Source organism: Fusarium graminearum, chromosome 2 (genome assembly GCF_000240135.3).
Source record: "Fusarium graminearum PH-1 chromosome 2, whole genome shotgun sequence".
Lineage (NCBI taxonomy): Eukaryota > Fungi > Ascomycota > Sordariomycetes > Hypocreales > Nectriaceae > Fusarium > Fusarium graminearum.
This window is the reverse complement of record NC_026475.1, coordinates 4,182,988-4,198,687: the sequence shown is the minus strand read 5'-3', so window position 1 is coordinate 4,198,687 and position 15,700 is coordinate 4,182,988. Positions and strand designations below refer to the sequence as shown.

The window sequence follows — 15,700 nt, the reverse complement described above, 5'->3', positions numbered from 1 at the left end:
TTTGGGTTTAGGCGTTATATAACGAACAGCATGTTCACGCAGCATCACGATCAAAATAATATAAAGGGCTAAATTAACATTTGTGGTATTGTTACAACTTAATTGCGAGCCTGTTGTCTTGGCTCAACTCTCCTATAGTATACATACTGTAAAGCCCCCAAAGGGGTGTACCCAAACCTATCCAGACTCCTATATAATGCAAACCGCGCCTTTTTATCCATTTCCTTTTATTCAGCCTATCCCAGATTAGAACAGTAAAACTAAATTCCGCCCATCTCAAGATCTGGGTCAAGCTCAGTACCCAAATCCCGGTCCTCGACAAAGCGACGTCCAAGCAGCTCATCGGGCAGATACGTCTGCTTGACTCGCCCTTCGCGGTAGTTTGGTGGATACTTATACTCGGCCCCATATCCCATATCGCGCATAAGTCGTGTAGGTGCGTTGCGCAGATGTAGCGGTACAGGAAGGCCGGCGACACCTGGTTCGCGAAGAGCTGCGTAGGCGTTGTTAAGAGCGCGATACGCTTTGGTACTCTTTGGTGCGTTGCATAGTGCGACGGCGCAGTGGGCGAGGGGGATGCGTGCTTCAGGCATGCCGATTTGTTGGGTGGCTGTGTATGTGGCCGTTGCGAGGGGCAGGAGGGTGTTATCCGCAAGTCCGACGTCTTCAGAGGCGATGACAACCATGCGGCGGGCGATGAATAATGGGTCTTCGCCTGATTGAAGCATGCGGGCTAGGTAATAGAGCGCCGCGTCCGCATCGTTTCCTCGTACAGATTTATGAAATGCAGATATGGTATCGTAGTGTTGATCTCCTGCACGGTCATATACAAGAGTCTTTGTAAGGGCAGCTTTAATATCTTCTTGTGTAATACCCTCCCGTTTTGTGAGCGAGAGAGCTAGTTCGAGTAGGTTCAAGGCAGTGCGAGCGTCGCCATCTGCGAATCGGGCCAGATATGTGACCATAGCTTCATCTAGAAGTGGTGTTGATGGAAATACCGATTCTTCTTCCTTGATCGCTCGCTGCAGAATGCGCACCACATCCTCAGTTGTAAGAGACCGTAGTGTGAATGTACGGCAGCGCGAGAGCAACGCACTCGCTACCTTGAAGGATGGGTTCTCCGTTGTCGCGCCAATGAGCGTCACAGTTCCAGCCTCGACAGGCTTGAGGAAAACATCCTGCTGAGCCTTGTTGAAGCGATGAATTTCGTCACAGAAAATAATTGTCTTGCGACCAGTCAAAGCAAGGTCGTTTGTTGCCTCCTGGAAGTATTTCTTGCATTCACTGACTCCGGTGCTGGTAGCATTTAGTTCGATGAACCGACTGCCAACCATGTGCGCGATACAGCGTGCTATTGTTGTCTTTCCCGTCCCTGAAGCACCCCATAGAATCATGGAAGGCACTTGACTTGATTCAATGAGGGACCGCAGAACGCCTGTTGGTCCAACAAGATCCTGTCCGCATACTTCGTCGAGTGTTCGTGGTCGCATTCGTTCAGCCAAGGGCGCAGCTCGTTGTGTCTTGGTCTTCTTGACCACTCGTCCATCCTGCTCTGTTGCTTTATCCCAACCACTCGTTCCGTTGACGCCATCTCCATTCGTCGCGCCGTCGGTACCGTTGGTGTTTGCTCCGAATCCATCTCCAGGGCCTTCTTCGAACGTTCTTTTCCTCCCTACTATTGGTTGCAGGGCTTCCTTCGACGTGAATGTTCTAGTTTCAGAAGCAGCTTGTCGTTTTGGTGCGGGTGTAGAGAAGAAATTCGAGGCGTTGCGTTTTTGCGAGTTACTTTGTGGTGTCTGTGAATGGGGCGGTGTCGGGTCTTTATCTTTATCTATCACAAATTTCTCGCATCCCGAGTCGATGTGGTTGTTGATCTCGGATGGTTTTACCGGCTTGTTGCAGATTGGGCAGTCGACTGCCATGATCGATGCAGTTTGACCGATGACCGGATAATGATAGTGAGTGTAAGCTTTACTCGTTGCACAAATTTGAGTAAACGTCGTGTCGTATTGCTGTTGGCTGGATTCGAGGTTGAGGTTGAGGAATAGAAGCTTTGGTCTAGAGATCAGATGGAAGCTGTGACTTGCTAAAATACAGTGGAACGCAGCTAATGACAGGTACGGAGCGCTTGAACGCCTAAACGCGTTCAGGTCCGCGTAGAGTGATTCGTGGGGCCAATCCAGGTTCAGCGGCCCGCACTCGGCTCCACAGGGCCGGTAGTTCATTGTTGGTTTCGACGACAAGAGGCTGGAAACATAATCACATAAAAGAATAATCTCACAAAGACATTGACATATGAGGACATTAGTCTGTTTTCATCAAAACTATAGCAACAACTATTCGAATAGCTGAGCTAACTAAAATTGCTAAACCTCCCTTAAGCATAACTCCATGATAATGCGCAACTGCCGCCATGCCATCCCTTTCTTTCAATGCCAGTTCCATAACGCCGGTTGTCGCCAAGTTGATATAGTATATGTGTATGATGTGTTAACGTCGCTTCTCTTTAAGCTGATGTCTTGAGAGATCGGACTTTTGGTGACGCAATGCTTGTTTCGGCTTTTCTTTTGCCTAACACTGGCGTGTTCTCGCGATCTCGGGTTGCTTCTGCGTGACATGAAGCATGATATGCTCGGTTGCCGACCAGAACTGTATCTAGCCATACCCATTCCTGTGCAGTGTCGAGCCATTTGTTCTCGAATCGATCTTGGCAAATCGGACAAACGGGGTTGATGCCACGAGATGGATCAGGGACGGGAATATACTTTGGCTTGGCAGCCTCAGATGCTTTAGAAGCCTGCGCGGCAACATCCTCGGCGGTTGGGACGTGGTCTACGTCGACAACCTCTCTTGACTTTAGCCATTCCTACGTTTTTGTTAGTAACCTTGCGGTATGAAGGTTCAGGACTGATACTTACGCCTTGATCAACGTACCAACTTCGGTGCATGCCTCGTTTCTCGGCTTCGTTGGTTCGTTGATGTACACGGAAATGCCAGTCCATATGGGCGATCTTCTTCTTCTTGCCAGCCTCATCATCTCTAAATCGTCTACCACACTGAGTGCATGGCTGGCCCAAGTCGTTATGTAGTTGACGGATCAAAGAAGGTTGGCACGGTTGCTTTAAAGCAGCCAGGTTGATGCCACCTTGTTGAACTGGTGCAGACGCAGACGCAGGTGCAGGTGGGAGCAAACCTGACTTTCGTAGTTGATCAAGCAGACTCCATGGGGCTGCTGATGCTGGCGGTGGGACTGGTGTAGATGCTGCTGGTATGGTCGGTGTTGCTGACATTGGTGGCATAGACATCATGGCTTCCAACGCAGACATCGTAGGCATTGGTGGTTTTGGTGGTTCATGTTGAACGGGGGTTAGCTGCGGAGTAGGTGTAGAGTTTTGAGGAGTGGCCGATTGCCTTGCCATCAGTGCTGCCAACGCTCCCTTACCCAAGAGCGCGTCAAGCGTCACACCTTCTTGCGCCGGAGCCGGAGCTGCAGGCTGAGGAAGAGCTACGGACACTGGAAGCATGGGGATAGGGCGTGCTTGGACAGGCACAGGAGGAGTAGGCGCAGGCCTTTGAGTCAGAGGCGCCATCATGTTTACGGCAGCAAGTTCAGTTACTTTGTTCTTAATGAGCTCAAGCTGATCCGGGGGCAAGCTAGTGCTGTTCACAACGACCTGCAGGTCATGGAGTGCTCTTAATCTAGTCTGAACACCATGATCATGTGGGTTCCTTGAGGCTTCCGCCTGCGTGGTAACAATTAGATTCCGAATGTCATTGCTCAATGACTGTCCTCCATTTGATGTGTATTGTTGAGCTGGGTGGCCTGGTGGAAATCTCATTCCAGGCGGTGTCGGGGTATCACGATGGGGCACAGCAGATCGCGGTCGCCCAGGCATCATTCCCGCTTGGGGCATGGTAGCGGCGCGTGCCTTCAAGAGTGCATTCTCAATGGGTCGCACCAACTCGTGAGAAAACACAGGTCTGCTGTCCATAGACCCAGGAACAGGCTCCTTCCATGTCCTAAGCATCTCTTCCATTTTCCGACGCACAGGTTGATCGACTACAGCGTATGATTCCATAAAGGTTTTGAAAAGATTGCGACCGAAGTAGAGAGTGTATGGAGTGCCAACATTTTTGACGATCGAGTCTAGTACGTACAGAGCTGGGAGCTTCTTGCTTGGAGCTGCCTATAGTAATGGTTAGCCATTGTAAAGAGGCGAGGATACGTCTTGGAGCCCAAGACTGTGGGGTGTCAACTTACCTTGAGGATGTGTTGCTGCAAAACTTCCGCGATCGCTAGGGCGTGTTCAGTATTCTCGCGAGCAATGACAGTCAGGTTGCTAATCTCGAAGCGCAAATTAGAGGAGAGGTCTTCCAGCGCGAGGCGATAGTCCTCCGCCACCTCAGCAGAGTCTCCAGACATGGCGATAGAATTGGAGACAAGCGCAACTGGTCGTGTGAGGAAAGGTGAAGGTTATGGTAATATGTTTGGGTCAGACTAGGCGAAGCTAGCACATAGGTCGGAGGCAAGGTACAGTTCCCGTCGGGCCAGGAAGGAAGATGGTGGATGCCTGAGGCTCCACTCAAACAAAATCGCCTTGACTTGACTTTCAAACGCGACAAATAAGGACAAACGGAATCTTGGGACAGGTCATAAGAGGGTGAATGCCTTTTCTTTATGTTCTCCTTCTTGTGAACCAATTGTTATGTCTCTATTTTTGGTAGCAGCAAAGATCTTTGTTCAGCTGCAAGTCTTTGCTAGGGCGTTTTTGTTGACCACAGAGCGCGATAACCAAGATTGGAGGGAAGCGTCGTTATGATGATTCTTTTGTTATGGTCCCCTTTGGTTCTGATAAAAACATATCTAATATGATGGGCACGTGCATCTTGAGTGTCCCGTGCTAACCGAGGGCCTGTTTGATCAAAGGTTAACTTCAATCTGGTTGATTGTAGCCAGTCAGCACTCAATCTCTGGTATTTAAAACAGCCAATAGCTACTTACCCATGAGATGAAATAACTTGGTTATTCTCTGCCGCCCGAGACCGGCCGCTCTAAAGCTATTTATTTCTTCACAAAGGATCCAAGGTCAAGAAAGTCACGGTACAAAATGTGTTAGTCAAGTTCGTTGTATAAAAGCTCAGAAACAATGCTATGAAACATGCAAAAGAAGGTAATTGAATAGATATAGGTCCCTTCCTGGCGGACCTCCGGGTATTTGACTCCTTGTCCCTAAACGCCTCCTGATTTTCCCTTTGTTCCCTTTCACGTAGGGATTGTAGTGACACCACTTGTCACACCTAGAAACGGGACATGCGTGCCTCAGAATACATGCTGGGGCTCGCAGGCCGTCGCATGTTGATGGGGTGCAGAGCTGTGTCAGGGCGGCGAACGGCAGGGACGATAGGGCTGCGGCGGTCCATGTCATAGTCGTCGTCTCGGTCATTATCGTAGTGAGGAGGGGCGTTTCGCTCGACATCATGATCCACAGGCTGGCTAATGTGAGGTCGGGTAATTGGGTGGCTGATGTTGCGTCGTGGTGGAGAGCTAGATTGCGAGTCATCCTTCTTCCAGAAGTAGGACATGAACGTCTTCTTAGGTCGTTCCTCGCTGAATGAAGCACTGTAGTTGGAATTCGACTTGCCGAAAAACTTGGCATCCTCTTTGGCTCGGGCCAGAGAGCCATCGGCGCGAATCATTCGAGAGTTGATGTCGCGGTCTCGGAAGATGACTGAGCAGATGAGGTTGAGGACACCAGAGGTCAGGGTCAGGATTCCGGCTGCCAGAATGAGTTGCCAAAACGGAAGCCCAATCTTGTTGTCGCGGTTGTGGGGAGAGTTGAGCTTCCCAAGGATATTGGATCCAATTAGGAGAAGACCAATACCAAGCCAAGTGAGACCATGCTCGTCTGAGAAGACAGGCCAATTCTTCTGGAAGTAGCTCTTGCAGAAGGGCAGTTCGGAGATGATGAGGAAGATGGTGGCAGAGCTCATGAGCACTAGTGACATGGCTTCAAAGAAGAACCAGCCGGTAGATCGGTTGATCTTGATGACGAGAACCCAACAGGCGGCAGCGGCTGTAAGAAGGCTGATGATTGTGATAACTCGTAGTACCTGCAGCACGATCATGCCAGGACCACGGATCTTTTCGCCGAACATGGTCAAAGAAGTTGTTGTCTAAGATAGTAGAATAGGAGAGTGTCCTTGAATGGATTTGCTAGTTCGAGATAGTATCGAAAGTAGTGATCAGAGGAAGGCTAGGGGTGAAGGTTAGAGTGAGTGTATATACAATATCTCTATAGGACTTACCGAGTGCTCTTAAGTGGGCGTAGAAAGTTGATCTGTGTAGATATAAGGAAATGATTGAACAGTGAAAAGACGAAGTAATCGTGGGTAAGTGAGTGGCTCAGAGTATATAAAGTGAGTTGATGAGGAGCAAGCGAAAGTCGTCTGATTGTGGAACCGGTCCGAACAGTCAATAAGAGAACAATAGGGAAGAATAGAAGCGAATTAATGACAGAGAGGAAAATTGGTGTCAATGGAGGTGTTTGAACACCATTATTGTTGGGCTTTGAATGAATGGAGAACAATGGGAAGGCAGAAGAGGGGTCCGATGGAACAGTTGGCCGGCACAGTCTTTAAGAATGAAAAGAGTCATACAACGGGCAGACACCTCAATCTTTTGGAGACAATGCATACCCAGGTACAGACTTTTTCTCGATCCCTGCAACCCCCATCAAACAAAGCAAGCAAGCAAGTAAAGCTGAAGCAGTTCTTCACTCGAGGAGCCAACCAAAGGACGAAGCGACTCACGATTCGATCTCCTCCGCATCGAATCGCGTCAACGATTGACTCTGATGTTGGGCTCCGCTCAGGCTCAACATGGAGAGATAGAGAAGCACATCAGCGCTGGCGTATCATGGCCTTGATGTCTGGCCGCGGATGAGCCTCTATCCAGACTCCGTTTCAGCGGTTGCTTATTCCGAGTGGAGAGGTAGTAGAAGGGGTCCGGCAGCTACAGGTCGCAGCGACTCAGGCCAATCGACCCAGTTCAGCGCCTAAGTCTGGTACTCATGCAATTTCATCACCAAGCGCTGTGTTCCTGAGCTTTGGGCGACATCGCTGGTGGTTTGGCGTGTAGTCAATCTCGAGACCGGGGTTGACGAGATGGACGATTGGCCGTCCAGTGTCGAAACGTTGTTTCAGACCTCGGCCGACTAGCAAGGGCCTGTAGTGGACCTCCTTTGGGCAGCGCTAAGAAGCCTAGCCAGTGGCCTAAATTTATTTAAATTCAGCGATTGAGAAAAAAGTGCAGAATAATAAAAGGAATTAAGTTGTTGATTGTTTTGACTGCTTGAAAATGTGTTTACTGTGTATAGTAATGTTGTAGTTTCAGGGTACGGCTTGTGCATTCGGAATCTCACCAGGCCGTCCACGGAGCATTGGAGGCTCGTCAATATTGATCTGAATCACTTACACAAGTCAATCAGTTGGTCACAGGCTTGAGAGGATCATTCCACTCCAACCCAGCCAATCCGTCCCATCTACTGAAATACCAAGCCAACATCTCGTGTTGGCTGGACATGTTGGTCGCTTATTCTAGACCCTAGACCAACATCAAGCGCCCTGAATCGGGATCATAGGCGCGATTCTATTTTAGACCTCCGTGTAAGTTAAGCGCCTGTGTTTCCATGACGGTAAAAATATATTCAATTACCCCGTGTCAAGGCTTTAAGCTCACTGCTAACAAGCGCTTATTCTAAACTGTGTCGTGGATGTATAATATGGTAGAATGAGGTTTCTTGAAGTTGAACATTGGTATCCAATCAAGTTGTCAATAGCACATTCAGCGTTGCATCTGACCATCAACCTAATCGGGCATTCTGCACGATACGATCTCTTACGCGAACCTGCGTGGAAATCTGGTAGTTTTCCTCGGTAACCACTATATAAAACATGTTTTTCTACAGAGTGGTTGTCTGCTACTGTTCGAGTGTATAGACTAAATAGTTCCATATCCTTGGTAACACTTCTACTAGTGGAAAATACTGTAAGAGGCTAACTGTAAGCGAGAGCTAAGTGGGTTGGCATTGAGACAAAGATACATACACTTACACCGAGTTGTCGGTCAAGACCAAAGTACCGATTAGCCCTATGTCGACTTCTAAACCCAAATCGAGGCCTTTCAGGTTTCCGTGAAACCTTGCCCTCCGATTGGACCCATTGCTAGGACTTTCACCGAAGCGGAAAGGGCACAAGCCTTCAGTCCCTCCTTAGGTTCATCTGACGGTCTGGCCGCTGGTGTCGCGACCTTCTTCTCTTCCCTCCGCTTCACCTCTGGCACGAATACGAACGTTTGACGGTCCAAATCTCTCTATACGTCTTTATTGTCTAAGTTTTGTAACTCGTATCCCTCGTTTCAATCCGACACCATGGCTCGCGGCAACCAGCGTGATAAGGCCCGTGAAAAGAACCTTAAGAACAAACCACAGGTTGGACTCACCCCAATCCTACTCTGAAAATGCGCGGCAGGGCAGAAACTGACATACCCTGTTCCCTCGCTATAGGATAAAGCGAACAAGATGAGCGGTACACAAATGCAACATGCCAAGGAATCAAACGCCGATATCATGCGACAGAAGCAGGCTGCTGGTATGTCCCAACCAACAGCCCCCAACTCTGTCTTCAACCATGACCCGAAGACACAATCGCTAACATAATCACTTACAGCTGAGGCTCGCAAGGCCGCCGAGGGCAAGAAATAAACGCTGCGATTTGCTGTACGGTCACTGTCCACTCTGGTTTGAAAGAATACCATCGATTATCTGCACGGAATACCACAACTTGAAGAGATGGAATATGGACCAGAGGAAGCGGGAACGTTCGGAACCAGACACTCCTTTCAGCGACGCAACGAAACGACTTTTGGGTAGCACTGGCGAAGCGGTGCAATAATATGGGTTGTCTTTCAGAAACGATTACTATAACTATAGCCTCATCAATACATCTTTGTGATGATGTTTGCTCGTGATGGCTAAACAAGCAGCTCCAAGGTCCCTTCTTTCTTTTGCCTTTCCCCTTTTCCTTCTACCTGTGGTGCATGGTTCACGAACCGGCGATTGATTGTCGTGCGCGATGCCAAACATCTATCAATAACTTCTTAAAGGCCAGTCCGCAAATCCGACATGCCATAGTCAACAGAGTCAGGTATGTGTATCATAAACAGGAGCACTTCGAAAACATCCGTTACCTTGTATAGGTATAGTTTGACATTTTACTAGAGAAGGGTATTGTATTCCTCTGAACAGGTTTCACGATCATAATGGAGTCAAGATTCAAGGCATGCATTTGCAAAATCATTATCAAGAATTAAGTTTCGTCCCATAGGTTTTTGTCCCATTAACTAACTAAACCGATCTTCAAACCCGTGAAGATTTCATTGCCATCTAGGCTACCCAAGGAAATAATCGAGACCGTCTAAAACCCATACATAAATGGTACATTCAAGTAATAACATCATCGCAAACTACTAAGCAATCTTCCGTGGTATTAACACTCCTCGTCTTTTCATGTCGTTACTTAGCTCACACCACCCATGTTGTAAGGCAGAGCTCCTGAGATACCGTTAGTCTTTGTTGTTAGAAGTTGAGACTGAATGGTGTAAACTTACCGGCCATGCCACCGAATGAGTTGATGCCTTGGGCAGCGGCAGGGAAAGCGCCAGCTGCACAAGAGACGTGGCAGACACAGCTTCCATCGGGAGCCATGGTGCCCTTGCCGGGGACAACTCCTGTAGCCTCGGGAGGAGCAGCCTCGGCAGGAGGAGCGGCAGGAGGAGCAGCCTCAGCAGGCTTGGATGCGGCGGGAGGAGCGGGCTCACCACCTTGGATCGGAGCAAGCTTGCCGTCACCCTTCTGCTGGATGGCCAACTCCTTGAACTTGGCTTGTGTCTTCTCGGCGGTGGGGTTAATGGAGAAAACCATGCCCTGACCACAGTGGTTACCCTGCTTGCAGTAGAACCACAGAGGAGTGTCAACCATGACTTGCATGGCAACTTGAGGAGGAGGAGAGACGGTGTTGTTGGGGTTGGCCATGAAGCCAGAGTCCATGCCACCGGTCATGAGATCGCAAGGGGTCTCAAAGCCGGACTGGGAGACAGTGTGGTTCTGTGACAGGAACTCAAAAACGACGGTGTCACCGATAGGGATATCGTGGAGCTCTTCGGGTGAGTAGACAAGACCACCAGGGCCTCCAACGGTGACAGTGTGCGAGGCAGCGGCGGCAGGCTGGGTAGCGACCTCTCCGCCCTTTGTCACGGTCTCGGTAACTGTAACCTTCTCGGCGATCGTTGTGGTTTCGGCACCAGCTCCAGGGTTTTGCCAGATGATGATGATCTCGGTTTTGTGTTCCTTGGTGACACCGGGGTGGACAACCTGAGCGGGAGCCTCGACGACTGGCGCAGGATGAACGGGAGCAGCGGGAGCAGCGGCGGGGTGCTCAGCTGGAGGAGCAGCAGCGGGAGCCTCCATGGCAGGCATGGCCATGGCGGGCTCAGGGTGGTCTCGTCGTGCCATGAAACGGCCGGCAAAAGCCATTGGCGCAAAAGCGGCCATGGCGAGAGTTGAAGTCTTCATGATATCGTTGTGGGTATTAAAAAGTAAAAAAGGGTAAAAAGGTAGAGATTATCTGCCAGAGATTTGAATCGGTTTAGTTGATTAAGAGGGACTCAAATGAAGAATGAGGGCCTGCCTTCAATGAAAGGAAAATCTAGGTGCAAAATGAATGAAGCACGAAGAAACAATTGAGAAAATGTGGAATGAGAATGAGATATGGGAATGAGACAGGAATTGACAGTCGTGGAACTCGCGTGCTCTTATTATAGTACATCAATCAATGGCCGCTGCAACCCCTTGGAAAGACAAGGCCTCCAAATGCATGTTCGAAACACGGCCACTGAAGAAGCCGACTCTCGCTTCGGTTTCTCGAGATCCGATCAGCGTGTCTTGGCCTGTAGCGTTGTGGTTTCCCGTGAAACGACTGCTGGTGCGGGGGGGTCGTTTCTGTGACAGATCCGTCTCGGATCACGTTTGGTGTTTTGGAGTTTTACCCCATTTTGCTCCTAAGCAACGCCAAGGGAATTATATGCGACAGATAATGATTGGGTTGTTTTCTTATTCAGCGCCCAGTATAGGGCAAATTTGCTTAATTGAGCCTTGTATAGGGTCGTATTGCAAGCCATCAACAGGGGGCAGGTTTTTTAGTGATGAGACCCAAACTCTTACACATGCAGACAGGTCCGACGAGCCAAGGACGGGAGTACTCCTCTCCGTTCTAGACTACGACCGCTTGAGCCTATTGCTATACCAGAACTGGAAGCTTGCTGCTATTGACGAGGTACTGGGCTGAAGCCAAGATAGTAAATATTATAGTCTCCGTTTGAACAGTATAGCATTCGTTTCACTAATTGATCTTCATCGTTGAGGTTTCATCGACTTCGTCTGGCCTTTTTGACCAACATTTAGTTCCACGGTTCCTTCGGATGAGTTCGTTCCTTGTGAGGCTATGTTTCTCGAAGTTTGGCCTCGTTAACCGCGTGTCTGTTAATTGGCGTGATGCAGTGGTTGAGAAACGCAAATCATTATCCCCACTGGCCGATGCTTCAAGTTGCATGGGTTTCGTCACGGGGGAAGATTTCACAGTAATATCTCCGAACGTACCAATATCAAGCCGTTTAAGCTTCCAAATTGCTATAATCATAGCATAAGGTTGATATCATCTCTTTATGGAGACCTGCACCGTACTTAGCGTTGCTGCTCACTCTCAAATCTTAACCCATGAATGCTATATCTCGGTCTGATATATACTCACATAATCATCTAAACATCACGTCCCGTGACTCGTTCTGCCAAATTCCCATGGCCCTCCAGATCTCTCATCTAAACGCATTCATGCACGTACTCCCGAGCAAACGGCAATCTCAACCTTGGGTCGTCGCATCAACGGCAACTGGTCGACCGAGAACCCATGTCCAAACTCATGGCGCTCACAGCCACGTTGGTTGATGGCTACCGCCCTTCCGTGTTTCAAGGGTAATATGCTTATACTGTTGTTTCTTCGCTTAAGACGCGTGCTTCTGCTGAGCTTGTTGTTCACCTTCATACAACCCTGTGTAGTAGCCAGCATAATACCAAGACATGAGGAGTTTCTTGAGACTTTCGTCTTGTACTATTGCGATTGGTTAGTCAGATTGTACAGTGGACAGAGGCAACAGGGGACTTGCCAGAACCCAGGACAGTCTGTATCGGAAAAGCAGGGACACCTTGAGATTGCGACGGTGTAGATTCCTTGGCTTCGTTCCGTGACGGAGAGATCTTCAGAGATGGTTAGTTATACGGGAGATAGGAGATCCAGAGACCGGACGAGGCTCGGTTGAAGCAGGCAATTAGCACAAGGGTTCGTACCTTATTTTCCTCCGCCTTTTCTGAAGCCAAAACACTCTCCTCTGTTTCCGTTACTTGAGGTTGTTCAGACTCGGGCTCTGCCTCTATCTCGGCCCTGATTCATGCGTCAGTGGATTATCATTGACGTTCAATCCATTTGTTCTTACTTATTCTGAAGCTCGAGGTCTCGTACACTTCCGCCCTTTGCGTGTATGCTGTGATATTTCTGCCAAAAGTCTCAGCGGTTGTTCGCGATGTGTCCTTTGGTAACTCACCTTGTACTCCTGTAATGCTTCATTCCATGAATTAATGAGGGCAGAGTCATCCCACACCTCCTCGTGTGTTAAGTTCTCTTGCTTTTTCGACATTACGTGTTTAGACGTTGATCTTTGTAAAGCTCAGGAGGTTGCAGGTAAACTCCTAGTTTATTTGGTATGATTCGAACTTGGGAGAGATAAGACGTCAAACAAGAGTGAATTGATGAAGATCAACCCCTTATTCGCATTTATCGGTATCGCGTGTAGTATCGGGTGGCGTGCGTTTCTCGATCTCTGTCAAAAAAAGAGATGAAGTGTAGATGCCTGGATCTGGTTCACCCATTAAACTATCGCGAGGTCCTTGGTTATAAGCTTCAGAGGCTCCGATCATATTTTAGTGGACCATGCCACTGAAAGGACCCCAACCCCCACTAAGATAAACTGATAGTGGACAATGTCCTTCACCGCCCTAATTAGACGTGGCAGAATTCCAATTTTTTCCCATTCCACGCATCTTTTTCTGCGGGTGTCTAGCTTTTGCGTACCTAGCATCAAGACAACCATATCAGACACAATGGCACCAGAATTGAGAAAGAGAAAGTGTAAGTACTTCCAAAATCATAAAATACCCATGCGCTAACTCTCCAAAGCTGCTTCTGACATTCAGAAGCCCAATGGCGCTGCCAGAGCTGCCCAGCCTAAGCGAAAGGGTGAGCATACAACACTCGCAATATTACTTTATAGACCACTAACCAACCCTTCTCAGCCCCCGCCGATGCGTCGCCTGTGTCGCTGAAGAAGCAGAAGTCTGTCAAGAAGACTGCCGTCACAACAAAGGTCGCCGAGAAGCCGGCGCAAAAGTCCAAGAAGAGCAAGCCCGCCGAGGAAGTCAAGGTCGTCGAGGAGGAGTCCACCACACTCGAAATCCCCGATGAGTCCGAGTCAGAGGCTGAGGAGGGCAAGGAGGTCCAGGCGATCGTGAAGGAGCTCGATTCCGGCGACGAGGACATGACCGAGGGCGACTCCAGCTTCAAGTCCGGCCAGGACGTTGGCAAGATCCCCAAGGTCTCCAAGGATGTTCAGAAGGCTGCCAAGGCCTCCAACGAGGACGCCGGCGTTATCTACATCGGTCGCATCCCCCACGGTTTCTACGAGCACGAGATGAGACAGTACTTTGAGCAATTCGGTCCCATTGTTGCGCTGCGACTCTCGCGAAACAAAAAGACCGGTGCCAGCAAGCACTACGCCTTTGTCAAGTTCGCCGAGGCCTCTACCGCCGAGATTGTCGCCAAGACTATGGACAACTACCTCCTGTTCGGCCACATTCTCAAGTGCCGAGTCATTCCCAAGGAGCAAGTTCACGAAGATATGTTCAAGAGCGCCAACCGACGATTCAAGAAGGTCCCCTGGAACAAGATGGCCGGTCACAAGCTCGAGAAGCCTTTGTCCGAGTCTGCCTGGGCCAACAAGGTCGAGAAGGAGAACACCAAGCGCTCAAAGAGGGCTGCTAAGCTCAAGGAGATTGGCTACGAGTTTGACGCTCCCGAGATGAAGGACGTCCCTGCCCCTGTTGCAGCTATCGAGAACGGCGAGGCCGAGACCGAGACCAAGGCCATCGAGGAGGCTACACCCGCTGAGAAGAAGGAGGAGATCAAGGCCGAGGAGCCCGTTGGGGTTGTTGAGACAGTTGTTGAGGAGACCGAGGTCGTGACCAAGCCCAAGGCTGCCCCCAAAGCAAAGGCTGCAAAGGGTAAGGCAACAAAAGGAGGCAAGGGTCGCAAGACCAAGGCTTGATCGGGTACAGAACTGTTCAATTCAATGGGTTTTCGGAGTTAAAGCGGCATAGATATAGTTCAAAAAGGAATCCATAATGAAATGAATGCAATTGGACATCACTTTGTTACCACTCAAGAATGTACGAGCACTCTGTTGACGAGGGAAAGGGCCACGATAGTATGTACGCATATTTCCAGCGGTTGCAACAGCCATCCATCTTCGGAAGGGAAAACGTGACAATTAACTGTTGCCAGCAAACACCATATATTTCCTTTGTAGATGAATGGTATATCCATCCGCTAGGAATAACACAAGTACGACGGTGAGAGGGAGAGGAACAATATCAAAGGTTCATCAGGGTCACAAGCTGCATGCATTATCAGTGCCAGAAACTTATATATCGAGACATAAGCTCTTGCTGCTGCAAACATGCACTATTTATTACGAAGATATGTACGCACATAAGCGAACCCATAGCACTCATAGAAAATAAAAGAGCAAGCAACGGGATTATGAAAGGCGTTCTATAGTCTACTTCGCAGTCGTTCGCGAAAAGGCCACGGGAATACAATGGTCCATTTCAAAAACAGTGATAGCGAAGGGTAAAATATGTGAAGAAGAAAAAAAGTTGCGAAGAGCGCGCGCAATAAGGAAAAAAAGAGCATGAGGATCCACCTTGACGATGACTCAGCCATATTCTCTTGAAGCTAACCTACAGCTTGAGCAAAACGTCTTTATTCACGCCGTATTGAACTACTTCCCTCTGACTGGATTTATGGTAAGAAACATATTGTGAAATTCTTCATATCTTTATTAGTTAGAGGAATTAAACCTGGAATGTAGGTGAATTGATACATCCTCGTGGTGTTATTTGGTGTTGCTTTGAGTGCATCATTCTGCTAGTCTCAAATCCATCTTACTGTGCCACAACTTAACGCTATCAGAGATTAGGTCAATCTTATTTTTGTTCAGTATGAGGCGCTGTAGATATCAATAATCTCTCATACAGGCCGTTCATGGATATTCCAAGATGAGTCCAGTTACAAACAATGAGTCGTTCGTTGGTCCAAAAGTTAAGCAAGGTGCATGGAATACACAACATCTAAAGAGATATGCTATGTTTGCCAAATAAATTTTTGGCTGAGCCGTGTCTTGGAAAGTAAACACATAGATCTGGAGCGTATGAGAGTAAGATTAGCAGTTGCATGCAATAAGACTCGTGGATAATTG

The 15,700-nt window shown here is 48.8% G+C and overlaps 6 protein-coding genes across 6 annotated transcripts; 1 reads left to right on the top strand and 5 right to left on the bottom strand.

The window, feature by feature from the left end:
- Positions 1-260: 260 nt before the first annotated feature.
- On the bottom strand, positions 261-2,225 carry FGSG_12264 (uncharacterized protein; the record flags this gene model as incomplete). The annotated part of the gene is made up of 1 exon (XM_011322917.1): positions 261-2,225. One exon carries the CDS (start codon positions 2,223-2,225, stop codon positions 261-263), a length of 1,965 nt encoding a protein of 654 aa, XP_011321219.1.
- Positions 2,226-2,506: 281 nt separating this feature from the next.
- On the bottom strand, positions 2,507-4,423 carry FGSG_12263 (uncharacterized protein; the record flags this gene model as incomplete). The annotated part of the gene is made up of 3 exons (XM_011322916.1): positions 2,507-2,866; positions 2,919-4,187; positions 4,262-4,423. 3 exons carry the CDS (start codon positions 4,421-4,423, stop codon positions 2,507-2,509), a joined length of 1,791 nt encoding a protein of 596 aa, XP_011321218.1.
- Positions 4,424-5,298: 875 nt separating this feature from the next.
- On the bottom strand, positions 5,299-6,156 carry FGSG_04388 (uncharacterized protein; the record flags this gene model as incomplete). Its single annotated transcript, XM_011322915.1, has 1 exon — positions 5,299-6,156. One exon carries the CDS (start codon positions 6,154-6,156, stop codon positions 5,299-5,301), a length of 858 nt encoding a protein of 285 aa, XP_011321217.1.
- A 3,001-nt stretch (positions 6,157-9,157) lies between these two features.
- On the bottom strand, positions 9,158-10,733 carry FGSG_04390 (uncharacterized protein; the record flags this gene model as incomplete). Its single annotated transcript, XM_011322914.1, has 3 exons — positions 9,668-10,733; positions 9,586-9,611; positions 9,158-9,247 (listed from the first exon to the last, which is right to left on the bottom strand). The coding sequence occupies exons 1-3, from the start codon at positions 10,608-10,610 to the stop codon at positions 9,158-9,160; spliced, it is 1,059 nt and encodes a 352-aa protein (XP_011321216.1). The 5' UTR covers positions 10,611-10,733.
- Positions 10,734-11,333: 600 nt separating this feature from the next.
- On the bottom strand, positions 11,334-12,805 carry FGSG_04391 (uncharacterized protein; the record flags this gene model as incomplete). The annotated part of the gene is made up of 7 exons (XM_011322913.1): positions 11,334-11,399; positions 11,715-11,744; positions 11,956-12,209; positions 12,251-12,368; positions 12,459-12,552; positions 12,605-12,663; positions 12,713-12,805. 7 exons carry the CDS (start codon positions 12,803-12,805, stop codon positions 11,334-11,336), a joined length of 714 nt encoding a protein of 237 aa, XP_011321215.1.
- A 343-nt stretch (positions 12,806-13,148) lies between these two features.
- FGSG_04392 (uncharacterized protein) lies at positions 13,149-14,559 on the top strand (the record flags this gene model as incomplete). Its single annotated transcript, XM_011322912.1, has 3 exons — positions 13,149-13,173; positions 13,345-13,404; positions 13,461-14,559. The coding sequence occupies 3 exons, from the start codon at positions 13,149-13,151 to the stop codon at positions 14,486-14,488; spliced, it is 1,113 nt and encodes a 370-aa protein (XP_011321214.1). The 3' UTR covers positions 14,489-14,559.
- Positions 14,560-15,700: the final 1,141 nt, after the last annotated feature.